Below are 18,261 nucleotides of genomic sequence, written 5' to 3'. Positions count from 1 at the left end.
TTTTCTGCATTGGTGAGCACTTTGCTGCACTATCCTCAAGAAAGGCATCAGGTGTTACAATGTTACATCCATAACCCACCAGCAGTTCAAGTAACTAAAGTGTATCTCTTCCTTGAGTCCAGAAGACTTTAAAAAAATGAAACTTACTGTCATCCGTGTATGCCATTCTGCATATTGAGGGACAAGTATGTAATCAACATACTGATTATGATGAATTGTGCTCCATTCAAACCGACTAGTCTGTCGGCTTCACAATGGGCTAGCACAGAATGTCAATAGCGGTCAATTGTAACAATGAAGTACATTTACATCAGTAACAATGAAGGGCATTTCCATAGACTACAGCTACTGTATTGCTCAGGTCTCTAGTACTCTCCAGAGGATTACAGCGTAACCATCCAACCCCCACCGGACCTGTTAGCCATGAGCACATTGTGACATCTGACAGATCAGGTGCCCTGGAATACCTAAGACGCGTCCAAAATGGCACTTGATTTCCTTTATTGTTCGAAAAGCAATGCACTATATATCAAATCAAAAATCAAATCAAATGTTATTTGTCACATGCGCCGAATACAACAGAAAAAAAATACAACAAAAAAGTAAGAAATAAAAGTAAGAAATAATTCAAGAGCAGCAGTGAAGTAACAATAGCGAGGCTATGTACAGGAGGTACCGGTACAGAGTCAATATGCAGGGGCACCGGTTAGTTGAGGTAATATGTATATGTAGATAGAGTTATTAAAGTGACTATGCATAGATAATAACAGAGAATAGCAGCAGCGTAGAAGGGGGTGAGGGGGGCAATGCAAATAGTCTGGGTTCAGGAGTCTTATGGCTTGGGGGTATAAGCTGTTTAGAAGTCTCTTGGACCTAGACTTGGTGCTCTGGTACCACTTAACGTGCATGTGGTAGCAGAGAGAACAGTCTATGACTAGGGTGGCTGGAGTCTTTGACAATTTTTAGGGCCTTCCTCTGACACCGCCTGGTATAGAAGCCCTGGATGGCAGGAAGCTTGGCCTCGGTGATGTACTGGGACGTATGCACTACACTCTGTAGTGACTTGCGGTCGGAGGCAGAGCAGTTGCCATACCAGGCAGTGATGCAACTAGTCAGGATACTCTCAATGGTGCAGCCGTAGAACCTTTTGAGGATCTGAGGACTCATGCCAACTTTTTTCAGTCTCCTGAGGGGGAATAGGTTTTGTCGTGCCCTCTTCAGGACTGTCATGGTGTGCTTGGACCATGTTAGTTTGTTGGTGATGTGGATGCCAAGGAACTTGAAGCTCTCAAACCTGCTCCACTACAGCCCTGTCGATGAGAAAGGGCACGTAATCTGTCCTCCTTTCCTGTAGTCCACAATCATCTCCTTTGTCTTGATCACGTTGAGGGAGAAGTTGTTGTCCTTGCAGCACAAGGTCAAGTCTCTGACCTCCTCCCTATAGGCTGTCTCGTCATTGATCAAGTCTACCACTGTTGTGTCAACGGCAAACTTAATGATGGTGTTGGAGTCATGCCTGGCCTTGCAGTTATGAGTGAACAGGGAGTACAGGAGGGGACTGAGCACGTACCCCTGAGGGGCCCCCGTGTTGAAGATCAGCGTGGCGGATGTGTTGTTACTTACCCTTACCACCTGGGCCCTTAGCTTAGTGATGAGCTTTGAGGGAACTATGATGTTGAACCCTGAGCTGTAGTCAATGAATAGTATTCTCACATAGGTGTTCCTTTTGTCCAGGTGGTAAAGGGCAGTGTGGAGTGTAATAGAGATTGCATCATCTGTAGATCTGTTGGGGCGGTATGCAAATTGGAGTGGGTCTCGGGTTTCTGGGATAATGGTGAGGATGTGAGCCATGACCAGCCTTTTTAAGCACTTCATGGCTACAGACGTGAGTGCTACGGGTCGGTAGTCATTTAGGTAGGTTACCTTAGTGTTCTTGGGCACAGGGACTATGGTGGTCTGCTTGAAACATGTTGGTATTACCGACTCAGACAGGGAGAGGTTGAAAATGTCAGTGAAGACTGAGTACACGTCCTGGTAATGCGTCTGGCCCTGCAGCCTCGTGAATGTTGACCTGTTTAAAGGTCTTACTCACATCGGCTGCGGAGAGCGTGATCACACAGTTGTCCGGAACAGCTGATGCTCTCATGCATGTTTCAGTGTTACTTACCTCGAAGCGAGCATATAAGTTATTTAGCTTGTCTGGTAGGCTCCTGTCACTGGGCAGCTCTCAGCTGTGCTTCCCTTTGTAGTCTGTAATAGTTTACAAGCCCTGCCACATCCGACAAGCATCAGCGCCGGTGTAGTTGATTCGATCTTAGTCCTGTGTTGACGCTTGGCCTGTTTGATGGTTTGTCGGAGGGCATAACGAGATTTCTTATAAGCTTCCGGGTTAGAGTCCCGCTCCTTGAAAGCAGCAGCTCTACCCTTTAGCTCAGTGCAGATGTTGTCTGTAACCATGGCTTCTGGTTGGGGTATGTACGTACAGTCAATCTGGGGACGACGTCATCGATGCACTTATTGATGAAGCCAGTGACTGATGTGGTGTACTCTTCAATGCCATCGGAAGAATCCTGGAACATATTCCAGTCTGTGCTAACAAAACAGTCCTGTAGCTTAGCATCTGCTTCATCTGACCACTTTTTTATTGATCGAGTCACTGGTGCTTCCTACTTAAATTTTTGCTTGTAAGCAGGAATCAGGATAGAATTATGGTCAGATTTTCCAAATGGTGGGCGAGGGAGAGCTTTGTACGCGTCTCTGTGTGTGGAGTAAAGATGATCTGGAGCCTCCACCCCCCCCCGGTTGTACATTAAACATGCTGATAGTAATGAGGTAAAACTAATTTATTTTCCCTGCAATTAAAGTCCCCGGCCACTAGGAGCGCTGCTTCTGGATGAGTGTTTTCCTGTTTGCTTATGGCGGTATAACTCATTGAGTGCGGTCTTAGTGCCAGCATTGGTCTGTGGTGGTATGTAGACAGCTACGAAAAATACAGATGAAAATTCGAGGTAGATAGTGTGGTCTATAGCTTATCATGATATACTCTACCTCAGGCAAGCAAAACCTTGAGACTTCCTTAGATATCGTGCACCAGCTGTTGTTTACAAATATACATAGACCGCCACACCTTGTCTTACCAGAGGCTGCTATTCTATCATGCCGATAGAGCATATAACCCGGCAGCTGTATTTTATTCATGTCATCGTTCAGCCACGACACTGTGAAACATAAGATATTACAGTTTTTAATGTCCCGTTGGTAGCTTATACATGCTTTTAGTTTGTCCCGTTTATTTTCCAGTGATTGTGCGTTGGCTAATAGTACGGATGGCAAAGGCAGATTAGACACTCTTCACCTGATCCTCACACCCCGATCTCCTTCCGCGAAATCTCCATCTCTTTCTCCTGCGAATGACAGGGATGAGGGCCTGTTCAGGTGTCTGAGGTAAATCCCTCTCGTCCGACTCATTAAAGAAAAATTATTCATCCAATTCAAGGTGAGTAATCGCTGTTCTGATGTCCAGAAGCTATTTTCAGTCATAAGAGACTGTAGCAACATTATGTACAACATAAGTTACAAACAATGTGAAAAAACAAACAAAATAGCACGGTTGGTTAAACGCCAATAAAACATCACCACGCTGTGTCCTGACACATCAGGTTCCCAGGAATACATGGTGACCAGTCTGAGCTGTATGACCTCAGAGCTATGACAGAGCCCACTACAGGGGGACTATGGGCTGAGAGAGGAAACTGTCATTACCACACTGGGGCCTGAGCAGGAAGAGCAGGTGAGAGGAACCAGGGTCATATTCATTAGGGCACCCAAACATGTTTTAAAAACAAACATGAGCGTTTCTTATTTAATAAGTCCAGGAAGTCCCTCCCCACTTCAGTCTGTTTTTTCCCCTTTGGTACCAAGTGAATACAACCTAGGCTGGACCGCATTGTGAGGGGTCGGTCTGTCTGTCTGTCAGATGAGAGGTGAGATATCATGACTGTCTTCTAGGTGTGAGGGCAGATAGGCCTATTGTTAGACTCCTAGAATGATACTGTAGCTGAGCCAACTGGCTACTGTTGGGGAATACATTTTTGTTTTGTTTTTAGGGGACCAAAGGGTTGAAGATTAAAATAAAAGCTAGGATCATTGATTGTTAGGGAAGATGATTAGTTGTATTTCCTGTAAGTTAATTAGCAAGTAAGATACCCTATAGGCCTAATTGTTTCTCCAATAAAGTAGATTATCACACTATGATACCACTGCATTAATAGAATAATTCACGCAAATGTGACTTGTGCATATTTCAACACTGCAAAACGGACTGGAATGGTCCGAAGACACCACTAATTACACAGACGTTGAATATATGCTAGTTCAACAACATTATCAGAGATTCCAGTGGGCTGAGCAAATCTCTCCGTTCTGAGGTCAGCGAAATAACGGCCCATTAATGACAGGCTAGGTCCCAGATCTAGAGCTGTCTGTACAAGTGCAGCCAAAAAAAGGGGCGTGAGAGAAAAAGAAAGAAGGAGAGATTGAACACAGAAGAGAGATATGTGCTCCCGACTCCCCTGACGGCTACCCACCCAGGCAATATTTTCTCTCCAACTCTGTCAGCGTCATCCTATACTTCCCCTCTCCTTTGTTTACACGATGCGCCCGATGGAAATGATAAACAATGATAAACCACATATATCAGAAGAGTCTGGTAAACAAATGTGAGTTTACATAAACTGAGGAAAACAATGCCCTGGGAAAGGAGGTTTGGGACATTAAGAAAAACATGTTTGAATTAGAAGCAGATATGGTCCTCTCATCGTTTCACAGTGAAAATTATACATTGAAAAGCTATAGGCCTGGAGGACATGTTTAGCCCATCTAACTACTTATGCTCAAGCACAAAGTCCCGAATATTGGGTAATCAAATAGAATGTTGTCATAGAATCTTGAGTATCTGGATGTTCATAATCATACAACCAAGCATTCTGACATTTTAAAAACTACTAAACTCCCCCAAAAGTTGTTCTTTAAGTTATAGCATCTACACAACTTGCATAAATAGTTTTTTTTTAAAGTAGGCTATTTGGCTTGGTGTGAACTAACAGACTAATGATTGCTGTATTATTTACTATAGTCCATTTATATAAATGGCATAGGCCTATCGTTTACTTATATAAATCGTTTAGAAAGTAGGCTACAGTAGTCTACTGGCTTTCTGTAAACATAATCAGTGATACTGTGTTCCATTTATTACATGCTCTGTCAAGTTCAAAGTGACCATTCCTTCTCATGACACCAATGAAGTTCATGTATAAACAGACGATCACTTATACTGTAGGAAGCTACTGCGGAATAATAATAATCCTAGCGTTATCAAATCGCGATCATTCACCAGCTACAATGTATCAAACTACAGAGACCCAGAACAGAAACACAGAACTAATGCCTTACCTGAGAATATGCCGTTCTCTCTTCAAATGCGTTTTTGTTGTGGGGAACGTGTATTGTTGTCGCTGAATTTGAAGAAAATAGACGCTCATAAAAACAAGAGTGACTAAATAAAGAAGTGATGGGTTTGGACCGGGCGCGCGCTTTCGCTTTCAATCATACGAACTATATCCAGATAACTTTCAGAGTTTCTGTTTGCTGTCATATCCCGTCTGAATACCTTTGATGTCTATATTTTCCTCTCCTCTCTGGTTTGATTCAATCCTTTCAAATCACTCCCAGTGAAAATGACAGATCGTAGTGAGATGTCGTCAACAGGTGAAATGGAATGCATGTGAGGCGGGCACACTGACCGACACAAAGTTGGTGTGAAAATGCGCCTGAGCGCGTCACTAACTGACTACACAGTTTCTGTGGTCTGTTCGTGAGGGGGCTCCGCACTGAAATGAGAACTCTGATCTGGGATTTCCCGCGACGACATGGCTTTGTCATTGTAATGGCTAGCTATAGGCTAACACAAAAGCAGTTTGGCCTGGCACCCTGCCAACACACCTCGCGGGTTTTGTGTCACTCAATGCCAAGGGCCCTTGGAAAGCGTCAATAGCTGCCACGTAAATCTCTCCTCCACTCTCTTTACTATACCCAAAGCGCCTTTATCAGCCCCTGCCTCCTTTAACAGTTCTGTCTCAATGAGCTGATAGTGTAATCATAGACTATTCCCTCAGTCTTCCCCTAAACAAGGGCATGTGGACAGGGTGAGAGAGAATGCCTGGAGTTGGGGTTGGTAGCAGACCGTGAGTGGGCAAAGAGTGAAAGGGGTAAAAGAGAGAGCAGATGGAAGGGGCAGGGTACAGACTGGGTGAAAGAACAGCTGGTGACTTGCAAAAAGCACAACAAAGTCAAAAGAATGGTGCCTTTTTTTCACAGGCGAAACACTGCCACAACAACAGGTTAAGTTGCCTATTGTTTGTCTATGTATGTTTTTGCTTCAATTTTTTTTTTTTAAAGTACAAAATAAAACATTGCTTAGATGTGATGGCAACACTGGTTACACCCTGTGCATTTCAAAACAATGAACGCAGGCGTTTCTGTCAGTCGGTAGGTGAAAGAAGAGTTGCCTAATGTGAATGTTCTGTTTGTCTCTAGTGGTGACAGGGACAGCTGGCAGATGAAGTGGTGTGAAGATGTATGTGACAACAACACATTGTCATTTTTCTTCAGACTTCTAGTTCTTTCTTTTTTTCTCTCACTTTGAATACATCTTCTCTATTTCCATCCGAAGGTTACAGTAGAAACCTAAAAGTTCAGTCATTTCACACATGGTGTGTCCGGTGTCATTCAATGCAGTCAAAACCAAGCTGTCACTTTTGTCACAGCATCAACGGCATGAACTGCTCAGGTAACCATACTCAAATATTTACACACAGAAGGAAGGGTACAGTACCTTTGAGAAGTATCTGAGAAGTCTGAGCTCACAGTGGACCATTATTATGAAATGATCAGGCAGGTTCAGAGACAGAGACATGGTTGAGTCAGAGCCAGACACTCCCATCTCCCCAAACCTGTCTACCAGGTAGAGACTAGTCAATGGGGCGTGGGACAAAAACGAATGTAGTATGCTACTAGGCTAGACACACAGCTAAGAGGAATCCTAAGGCTAAGCCGATTATGTTGATGTATTCAGGACATTACAATATGGTATTATATAAAGCGGCTGAGAGAATAACAGGATGATACCGGATAATTAAGAGGTAGATAGAGAAACAAGCACACAAAGGCATGGCAATGACGTGTTTTGGACTCTCGCAATGGAAACTTGGCCCACAGTGATTTCAAATGCAAATAGAAGAGTTAGGTTTTCCTGGTATGCAAAACGGCCATGGCTGGCAACAGTCAGAGTACTGTGTGTGTGTGTGTGTGTGTGTATTGCCTTGACTATGGGATGCTGGAAAGGCCATGTGGAAGAGCTCAATTGTGTCAGTCAGCATTCATGAATACTAAACCATGAACGGAACCTTCTATCAGTGCATTTTCCATAAGTTACACTGCAATTCTGCAATTTATACAGGTGTAGTCAAAGAGTTAATTCAGACATTTACATTTGAACAACCTTGATTTAATATAAAACTAGGTCATCTTAATGTTCACATTTTTCCAAGAGATTGTATTATAAAATGTTACAATGTACATGGCAATGTTTAATGATCATTAATGCATATTTTACTATACAATTTCAGTATATGTACACCCACCAAATCATGACCACTGCTTTTTTCCCCATAGGCAAACAAGGAGGAATGTATGTTCAACTTGGAAATAAAATATACACAGCATTAAGTTGTGGCTGGGTGAAAATCATTTCCCTCTTCCTCCCAAGAGTGCTTAAAGTGAAATCCTAAAATCGATTTGCCATTCAAACCTCATGGAGTCCACACACCAGGTTTGCAGGCACCGCAATATCTGGCAGAGAGAGAAATAACAAATCAACATCTTTTTTCTATCAGTGAATTAAGAAGAGCTTACACTAACAAGTATTCAAATCAATGTGCAAAGGACAGTTTAAAAGAGTACAGTATGTGTAACATATTGCCATCTCTTCACGGATAGCTTTGTCATGCTCATTCCCGTGATAAGGTTTAAGTGAGGTGAAAGACCACTGATAATAACTCTATTGTAACACAATAGTTGCATATAATCTAGATACTAATAGACCCTATAGTAATATAATATTATTACAACATACACAACAACAGTTTCTATTGTAATAGAATAACTGCAGAGGGTAGAGTGTCAGATACCGATCTTAGCAGGCTTGGGGAGGTTCAGGTTGGTCATGATGTCCACAAACTCTTCCACGGTCTTGGTCAGGCGGGGGTTAAACCTCCTCTCCTCGCCCACGGTGGAGGCCGTCTGACCTGCAGCACAGGGTTAACAGACCTGTTAGCAATACATCACAATGATGATTCAATGACTACACTCAACTGTAGAACCCACGGTCTGATCTGGCTTAGGAATGACTCCGAAGAGAACAGAGTTGAAAATGAAAGTAGACAAATGGTGAAGGGTGGTGGTACAGTACAAATTAACTTCGTAAAGTCTATGGAAAGGAGTGTCATAGCACTGCGAGAGTATACAAGCCTTCTGGGTCTGCTTGTACGAAATTATTGGTGAGACTATCCCCAAGAGCAGAGATGTAGAAAAAGGAAATCTTGCAAGGAAAGGGGTGAGGGGATATACACATTACACTGGAACACAATAACACTTTTGCATAAAGAGGATGTCTTGTCAACCTTTGTAGTCATGTGCAGGGAAGACGAGGCACTGAGGAGGTAATGTGAAAATCTTCCGGTGGACTGATTCATAGAGCCTCCTAGAGCAGCCTGGGAAGTAGATAAACAAACAGATCAGGCTTGTTTTCATTGGACCCGAAACAAACGGACTGAAACAGGGAGGGACTACCTGGACTTGTCTGATAAGAAACACTCATTTGTGTTTTTCCGTTCCAAAACGTTTTCCGTCGCATGCCCTATTGAACATAAACTACGCTTCAGTGACTATTTGAGATCAGACTACAACTGGGAAAAAAGTCTACAATACTGCCACATTGTGTCCACTAAGCATAAAACAATGCAACAAGTGTGGGTGAGGCAATGATCCACAAACTTCTCATGCATTGTTTAAAAACAGTTCTGACCAAAGAATTGGGAAACAATAGCATATAGGGATGAAAGTCTGTGATATACCCTGATAATATGTGCATGTCTAGATATATCACCACAGAGATCAAAAATCTGAGAGAATATGACTGAGTCACACTATAGTACTGTGTTGGCTTAGATACTTGCTTTTCACATTGTTATGTCCAGCATGGATTCAGTCTTGTGGATGCCCAACCAGGCCAGTGCATTGCAGTACATTTTGTCTTGGCTCTGCTCGGTTTAGCTTAGTAGTGTGGAAAAGGTTAACGTTACCCTGCTGGAAGTCTGTCCTTCCACAGCCCCTGATTAGTAGTGTGTCCCCAGTGAAAGCCATGCTCTGGTCCCCTGTCACCAACGTCACACAGCCGTCTGTATGTCCTGGAGTCTCCCTCACCGTCAGATACTGAGGGACGAGAGAGGCAGTAAGAGGGATTACAGAAAACAAGGGAGGGGGAAGTAAAGAGGAGAAAGGGAGTGTGAAGGAGAGATGAAGGTAAATAAGGCCCAAGCATTTAAAGCAGTGGACAGCAAACCTGGTACTGGAGAGCAACAGTACATGATGTATAGGCTTTTGTTTCAGCCCAGCACTCTTACTCAGTTGAACAAAAAAACCTGTAAACCTATGACTCTCCAGGACCAGGGATTTTGGGTGAACACAAATTGGGGTAGGCCCAGACCCATACTGTATTCTCTTTAGCTGTAGGTAGGTCTGTCCTCACATGTTTGCCAAAGCTGATCTTATCTCCCTCTGATAGCATGATGTCTGCACTGGCCCCGCTGTGCTTGGAGATGGCACTCTTCATCCCAAACAGCCTGTTCTTCAGCTGTCCCGTGCCTGTGATGTGGTCTGCATGGCAGTGAGTGTTCACTAATGGGGGGGCAGGGTACAGTGTGAGTCATATGTCATCTTAAACAAGGGTAGGATAAACAAGGAGATCAAAATGGATGTAGGATTAGTGTGTGCGTGTGTGTGGACGTGCTCGTGCTAGCGAGCGCATGCTTGTGTGCTTGTCTATGTTTTAGAGACATCCAAGTTACCTGCCACTTTCAGGTTGAAACCCAGTTCCTCTACGAGTTTCAGATCCCTGCCCACTGTCTCCAGTACTGGATCAATGAGGACCGCCTCCCTGCTCTCTGTATCAGCCAGCAGATAAGTGTAGGTGCTGCTCACCGACTCAAACAGCTGTAAAGGTTGGAACAAGCAAGGACAGGTGAGTGAGTAACCATAGGTTATAAACGATGAGGGGGCAGTACAGTATTCTATTACATAACACACATCATGCCTGTATATTGATCAAGAATGATAATATATGGGTGTGTAGTCTTATAGTGATAAGGAGTTTGTTGTTTTAAGGCTGCAAATCTGTCAAGAGTCACCGTCAAGGTGGATTTTCATACTTTGAGGCGGTCCTACATGTGGGCATTCCTGCATCTGCAGGAACCCCTCTTTATCCTTCTATTGGTCCATTTTTAAACTATGACTCCCGTATGGAGGCGCTCATGTACAGTAGGTGGCGGTAATGCACCATAAAGTTGCCAACCGCCGATAAACTCCACAGAAGAGGCGTGGGCGACTACACCGGTGGCTAGCTAGGGTAATGGTAGACAATGTCCTTCGTCCCTGCTTGTCGGGCACTGTTTTCCCTTATTTCTGTTAACGAGGATAGTTGTTCAGTAGGCGTTTAGGACACTTGGTGCTAGCTAACAAGCTATGACTCCGTTACACAGCCGGTGGGAGAGGTAGCTAGCTCACCGGTAGACCGTGTACTTCGCCCCCGCCTCTCGGGCACTGTTTTCCCGCAGTTCTGCTAACGACGGCGAGGGCAGGTGTTCGGCAAGCGGGAGTGAAAGACGCTCCGGTGTACACATCAGGGGGGGGCGACACTGGTAGCTAACTAGCTATCTAGGACACCGGTAGACAGTGTTATTCTCAATACTTGTATTTCCCTTTTGACACACATTTTAATCGCATAGACAGACAATCAGGGGAAATCCAGAATATAAAGTGCCACACAAGCATGAAGATGGCGTACTTGTGTTATAATGTAATTATCTACGATGCTTTTCTTGGTTTCACCTGGTTATCTTAGTTTAGTTTGGTTTATTTAGATTGGAATTATCACAAATCTAGTGATTTTTTTTGCCAGAAAATGTGTAAACACATGTCCTCCGTACGAGTGGCGATTTGAACACGCCCCCTCTACTACAGCTTGTTAACGTTACATTGTTCCACATTTTTTTAAACACTGCAATAACTAAGGATGACTGGAAAATACGTTCCCCCTAATTCTCATGTCGACCAATTGCAAAATATATGATTACTTGCACTGAAAAAAACCCGTCATATTGTCACTGTATTTTCAACAAGTCGGCGGAACCCAGTTGAAACTTCAGCCTAGAACTTTTACGCATGCCAAAAGCAAACAATATAAATGATTGCAGTGGCTAACTCACCTGCCTGAAGAAAGGTCCTTTTCCCAACTCCATCCTGGAGCAGTAAGGTCGTATGATGACCGTTTCCAGAGGCTGCTTGCTGGTGCGTAAGCCCAGGCCGATGTGGGCTGGAACTTTACGCGAGTACCCGGTTGTTTGGAGCCACAGCGTATAGGCCAGCGCAGCTTTCAGTCGGTTTACAACTGAACACATTTTTTCTTCACTGTTATTTTTAACTGTCACTTTTTTTGGCTTCCTACTGGGCGACGGGCATGGGTAGAAATCCCAAAACTGAGCAGACGAGTTTGACTAGTTTGTTGTGCCCCAATCCTCTGTAGCTGTCCGTTGCCGTAGAAGTATGGTTGCCACAAATGTTGTAGCTATATTGACTTATTGTGCACTAAAATGTGTAGTGTATCCAGGAAGTCCCAGAAATCTGATAAGGCAGCCTACTCCTTGAGAACCTCCAAGCACTAGAGCAGAGGACATGCGCAAGCTGTCAACACTTCAACACGAACGCGCGCGCACACACACAGAGAGATAGGGGGTCAGAGTTCGGTGTGTCACTATGACTGTGCACATGTGTATTCATTTAACAAGGTACTTTACACTACGTGACTATTGTCAGCAACTCCAGATAAGAAACAAACCCAGTCCCAGTTGAATCCAACAATCCATGCATTAGTATGGTAATTAACCATATACAATGGTTTGTATAAGAATGTGCTTTCAATAAAATTATTGTCAGATTAAAGGACATTTTTATTTCATACAAAAATGGAATGTGAAGCAAAAGTACATCAAACTTTAATATTTTGCAGAAATGTAAGTGGTCATATTGCTGCTAATAAAATCTAGCTGTCAGAGTTACAATTCATTGTTTTTGGGGTTCCAGATTCTTCAAATGTGTCCACCTGTAAAAGAGTCAAAATCATAACATGGAGTGGAGCATTTTCACATTCAGAGAAGCACTGGCCCAGTTCTGTGTGACTGGTGCATCTACTGTAGCTATGTACCTCTACATATTTGTACATCCAGGGGAGCAGCTGGGTGACCCTGGTGTAGACTCCTGGTTTGTTGGGCTGACCACAGCCATCTCCCCAGCTCACTATCCCAGCCAGCCTCCAGTCCCCCTCCCCTGTCTCACACACAAGTGGGCCTCCACTGTCTCCCTTAAAACCAGAGAAGACCACATATGAATTCATACATGCCGTTTTTGGTGTGTGTGTGTGCTTGCGTGCGTATGTGTGTGTGTACCTGGCATGAGTCCACTCCTTCCTCCATGGTGCCAGCACAAAGCATCCTGGGAGTGAGGTAGGAGCCATAGACATTTGGGTGGGAACACATGGACTGGGCTATCACTTGCACCTGAGCCTGTCACAGCTCAGACCATACAGAGCCCGAGAGAGAGGCAGACAAACCGAGGTGGAGTAGAGAAAGGAGGGGTAAAGACAGAGGAGAGAGATGAAGGAGAGATTATACAAATAGGAATGTTATAATGGGAAGAGAATGAAGAGACAATCATCAGGTTATTGAATGAGATTATGGGATGGAAGGGAACATTGTCTTCATTCTGTGATTATGGAAAAAGTGGGAAAAAGGGAGAGGAGAAAGACAAGGCGCAATAAATTAGAGTGATCATCCAATCAGTTGAAATCATAAGGAAGTGGTGTGAGAATATTTGTGAACGTGACTCACCCCCCTCTTTAGTGTAGCCCCAGCCAGTGATCCAACAGGGGGCACCAGGAAGGAAGGACTCTAGGACTGGGCATACACACTGGTCGAACCCCACCTAAAGCAACACATAACACAACACCATGGTCATGTTCCTTAGGACACACTGTAGCAAAACTTTTTGCAAGAGAAAACAAGAGTTTCTTATTAGACAAGTTCAAATAGTACCTCCCCATTTCTGACAGTTTTCTCAGTTTTGTGCAGCACATTGACTGTACTGCACTGACGATAAGCTCACATGTACCCAATGAATCAATGGTTAAATCAAAAAGCGGCCCTGAGAGGTAGTATTTTCACATTCGACTTTTAATATAAAAAAATCAAACCCACCATCTTAGCACCATGCTCTACCAACTGAGATACTTGTTGTGTTGATATAGTGTTAAGTTGTCAGTTAGATTTCATGCCGGAGAGAAACCATGAATATGACAAATGCCAAACAGGAGCAGGTGAAATCAGAATAGGAGTAACCATACATATAGCCATATAACCTCCGCTGAACAACCTTCATCATTAATTCTTCTCACCGCCCATGTCAGCCACGGTGTGCAGTAGCCCAAGGTCATAGTCGTTGTTGTTTATGGAGAAGCTGGGGTGATAGAGGATCTGCAGTGCTCTGCAGCGTTGGCCCGCTGATGTGTCCGTCAAACTGAGCGTGTCCAAAACCACCTGCCACTCTGACTCCTGCAACATGTTGTACCTGGGGTATGGAGAATGCAGGGAAATAGAAGGCACATATTATCTAATATAATAAGTACAGTTTCCATATTAAGACAGCCTCAGAATCTAAAGGAGTTGTTGAGGAAGTCATAATATGGACATCGAAATAAAAAATAAAGCATTTTTTCTCTCTCCCTCCCCCTTACTGGATGAAGCAGTGGGCTGCAGTAATGATCCAACGTGGGGTGATGATGGTCCCCCCCACACACGTTTCCCTCTCCAGTGTAAACTGCTCTGCCAGCCCCACTTGTCCTCTGCTAACATCCCCCCGACAATCCTCCAAGCCTTCCGACCAGCACCAACTGGACCTAGGCAACCTGAGGGAGAGTGGGATGGGGGATGGGTGCTTCAACAAATGAACTGTCAACACAGACATAACCTGAACACGTTATTTGGTTATGCAAGACATTGTTCAGTCTGTACAATATTGACTCATGGGATCAGTTACTTATTGTCATTGTGTGATAGCCAGTCATTTAGCCAGTTGTCTACAGATTGCTTGTTCATTTGAATGTACCAAGAAGACCTATACAATTCTGATGTATCAGCGGATTGGATGGCATTACCTGCACGGACGTTTCCTGTCTGGTTGATGGGTTGCTTGGGCAGCAGGACTGGCATTGGGACACTGCAGTTCCCTTTAACGCCACATGGCTGCACAATGTCTGTCAGGTTGGGTGGGAAACCCAGGAACTTGACTGAGGAGGAGACGAACACGATGCGAAGGAGAGTGAGCGAGGACGAGGTAAAATGGGTGTTTGTTGAATGCTTGCATCCTTTTTTACTGTCAAATGCAGCTCGTCTTGGGCGGCAGGTAGCCTAGCAGTTAAGAGCGCTGGACCAGGAACTGAAAGATTGCTGGTTCGAATCTCTGACCTGATTAGGTCAAAAGCCAATCGATGTGCCCTTATTGTGCCTGTAAAATCTGTCAATGTAACCCTAAAGGTGCCTGTATGTTGGCCTGGATAAGAGTGTCTGCTAAATGACTGTAAATATATTAAGATATGACATTGTGTCTGAAAATGTTACTAGCCATAAAAATCCTTGCTTTCTCAAAGCTTATTGGAGGAGAGGATGCAAGGGACCTCCTCCCCCAATGAGCTTTGAGAGGAGTTGAGTGAAAAAGGCTCGTGATGTTTTCAGACACAGCCCGGGTCTACAAGCACTGTATTGTCATTGAAGTTACCTACAATAGCAAAGAAGGATGAAGACGGCGATGAAGGTCGTCAACATTGTCAGACGTGAGGGGCCAGTGCACCGCGGGGGCTCAAGATCTACAGTAAGAAGGGAATAGAATAGAATAAAATATTCATTATTTTGAATAAACTGCTGCATTCTTTGGATACCTTGAACATTCAAGTGCTTTTCACAATAATGTGCATAACCTTCATGGAAAAGAACAATACTTTTCAGAGACGTATGTCTGGCCCTGTGTGGTTGACGTCTGCAAACTTTCATGGTTGCCCAGGAATGAGTTGGAACATTTATGCAATCAACAATGTGTATTATACAACCATGGAAAGGTTCATGGTACAGCCAGGGGGACTGTGGTGCTCAAGTTCAGACACTTAAAGGGTACATTCAACTACATGAAAAATGAAGAAAAAAAATCTCATTACAGTGAAAGTTGTTTAGGTGCCCATGGAAGCAAAGCATAGATAAATCACAACTTGACATGAGCGCAAGATAATCGACCAAAAGCCTAGTAAGACTTGGGGCATATTCATTACTCCAATTCTGTTGCAAAACTTTGTAACATTTGTATTAAATGGAAGCAAACGGAACAAAATGGGAAGGGACCTACCTGAATTTGTCTAATAGAAACTCTTGTTTTGCTCTGTTTGCTTCCGTTTGGTTTATAAACGGTAAACAGTTTCCGTAATGAATACGCCCGTGTATTCAAGTCTCTCTCTCCAATACGGCACAGTATTCTACCTGGCTCTTCATCAGGGCAGTCTTTGGGGAGTGCTAGCCCAACAGATCCTTCATCCACTTCAGATGGCTTCCTCTGTGGGACCTCCAGAGGGCGATTACAGGGAGGGAGGGGCGAGGAGGTCTCTGAATTTGGGTCCTCTGAGCAGGCCAAGTCCGGGGGTTGGGGGGGGGGCGAGAGGACTACCTTTGGGGTTTGGGCCTCCATGGGTACCTCAGAGGAGGACGTAGGGGGATCAAATCATGCTTCTGTTCGGGGCTGTTGGGCCTTTAGATTCTTCTCAGAGGGGCGAGGTGTTGGGGTTGCGTCTGTCTGATGGGCATTGGGAGGTGGCGGTGGTATGCCCATTCCCAAGTGGTAAGTGGGATTCCCCATGAGTGCAAAGAGTGTAGAGGATGGTAACTGGAATTCCCCCACTGGTACACCCCCAGTGGCAACATTGAGGGAAACCGAGGGGCAGGTTCCGAGGGATGGGGTAAGGGGCTCATTGCGTGGACGTTGTGCATGTGGAAGGAAAATGGAGGCCTTCATATCTATACTTGTGAGGTCTGGGTATAGGAGTTTCTGAGGGGGTGGTGTGAGGAGTGGTTGGGCGAGGGGGGTGATAGCAGACCGATGCTGTAGGGGTTGGAGGCGTATGACAGGTGGTGGAGGAGCAGAGAGGGTATGCAGCTGGGCAGGAGAGCAGACCAGAGGGGAGCTCTGGGCCTATCTCAGATGAATTGGTACCAGCGGTACGACAGGTGCCCTTCAGCAGAGATATAGACACACTTTTAAGAACCTGTACAATGTGTTTTAAGTGTGAATGTTTACATCTTGACTCAATCTCTGTTCTTACAAGCACACACAGGATTTATTAACACATCTGTATACACATTTTCCTCCAGAAGTTTTGTGCTGTCGGTTCTGAATCGAAAGAATTGTGTGCATGAATGAGAGTTAGAGAGAAAATGATAAGAAAGAGCATAATTGCTATAATAGAGCTATAAAGAATTAGAAGCTTGCTGGGAAATCAATCAAATACCACCCATTGTAGATTAGGCAAGGACATTTTTGTTTACAAAAAAAAGTGTAGATACTAGCCATATAGAGCTGTGTCTCTACTTCATCAGGGATTATTCAACTTAATCTATTGCTCCTTCACTCAAAGTTGGAATTCCAAAGTCATAATTAAAAACAGCCTTGAAATAGTGGCAACAATTCTGTCAAATGCATTGTCTATCCCAGGCTTGGTCTTTTTCAGTTTATTTTCGCCAGACCGCTCCTCTTTTGTCTCTTCTTCTACCTGCACTCCTCCTTCCTTACCCAACCTTGTTCCTTTCCTAATCGATTCATTATCTCACCCCCCATCATCCCTCCCCTCATGAGTTACACCATCTTTCTCTCCTCTGTAGATAGGTGTGAGCAGTCCTGAACAAGGTAGGGCTGTAACAGATCTATGCACTCTTGTCATCGGGGTATCATGAAATATGCACGTGAATAATTGTGAGCCAGGGTCAGTTTAACAGAGGGTAATGTATACTGTACCGCTGAGTCATTCACACTCGCAGATACTCAGTTACAGAGGTGCACAGACACATACACAGTATACTGAATGAAAACAAACATACTTATGTTTTAAATATACAATAAATCCATTCGTATTTGAAGGGCTTCTCATTTTTATATGATTTCCTAGGTTAGTTTGCATACAGTATGACAAAAACACATGATTTGTATGGGGCAGTTTGTGTATGTTTTTGATGGGATAGGAGTTATCAATGGGGGGCACGCACAAACGCAGTCAGTGACCTAACCATGACTTACACTGACCGACTATCTCTGTGTGCGTGTGTGTGTGAGTCCTGTTTCACATCAGCAGCATTCGTTTGGCCTCTCACGTTTGGCCTCTCACGTTACTGTAGCAGACAGTTCGGTGTTGGCAGACAAGCATAGGGAGCATCCACACTGCTTCACCACCAGAGGGGTTAGCTTAAAGTGGCGAGAGAAGAGCCAAAGATCAACGTAGAGAGCAAATGCAGTTTTGAAAACCAATTAGTCAAATTCTGTCTATTGTTTGACCAGTACAGCAGGGTTGTACGTAGTAAGTAAGTCAATTCAGTCAATGTAGTAAGTCAATTCAGGAAGTGATTTGCATTTAAAATACAGAAACGGCTAGACTTTTGAAATAGCTTCTCCTCAGCTGAATAAGTCGTCATTGAAAATACAACTTTTCTCTAAGTTATTATTCAATTGTAAAATATCTTTATTTCCAGAATTGACTGACTTCAATTCGACTTGACCCTAACCCACAGC

The 18,261-nt window shown here is 44.0% G+C and overlaps 2 protein-coding genes across 3 annotated transcripts in view; both read right to left on the bottom strand.

Moving 5' to 3' along the window:
• The window catches only part of LOC112242079 (pleckstrin homology-like domain family B member 3), a 30,802-nt gene extending 23,768 nt beyond the window's left edge, over positions 1–7,034 (bottom strand). Inside the window, exon 1 of one of the 2 annotated variants that reach the window (XM_042304528.1) lies at positions 6,893–7,034. The gene's annotated coding sequence lies outside the window, so the exon portion shown is untranslated. Of the gene's footprint in view, positions 1–5,451; positions 5,935–6,892 lie in introns of those variants that run through there. The other variant, XM_042304527.1, reaches the window with a different exon arrangement.
• Positions 7,035–7,542: 508 nt separating this feature from the next.
• LOC112241292 (persulfide dioxygenase ETHE1, mitochondrial) lies at positions 7,543–12,092 on the bottom strand. The gene is made up of 7 exons (XM_042304530.1): positions 11,601–12,092; positions 10,185–10,329; positions 9,866–10,014; positions 9,420–9,549; positions 8,739–8,828; positions 8,247–8,363; positions 7,543–7,908 (listed from the first exon to the last, which is right to left on the bottom strand). The coding sequence occupies exons 1-7, from the start codon at positions 11,790–11,792 to the stop codon at positions 7,862–7,864; spliced, it is 870 nt and encodes a 289-aa protein (XP_042160464.1). The 5' UTR covers positions 11,793–12,092; the 3' UTR covers positions 7,543–7,861.
• Positions 12,093–18,261: the final 6,169 nt, after the last annotated feature.

Source organism: Oncorhynchus tshawytscha, linkage group LG23 (assembly GCF_018296145.1).
Source record: "Oncorhynchus tshawytscha isolate Ot180627B linkage group LG23, Otsh_v2.0, whole genome shotgun sequence".
Taxonomy (NCBI): Eukaryota; Metazoa; Chordata; class Actinopteri; order Salmoniformes; family Salmonidae; genus Oncorhynchus; species Oncorhynchus tshawytscha.
This window is presented reverse-complemented; position numbering and strand designations above follow the sequence as displayed.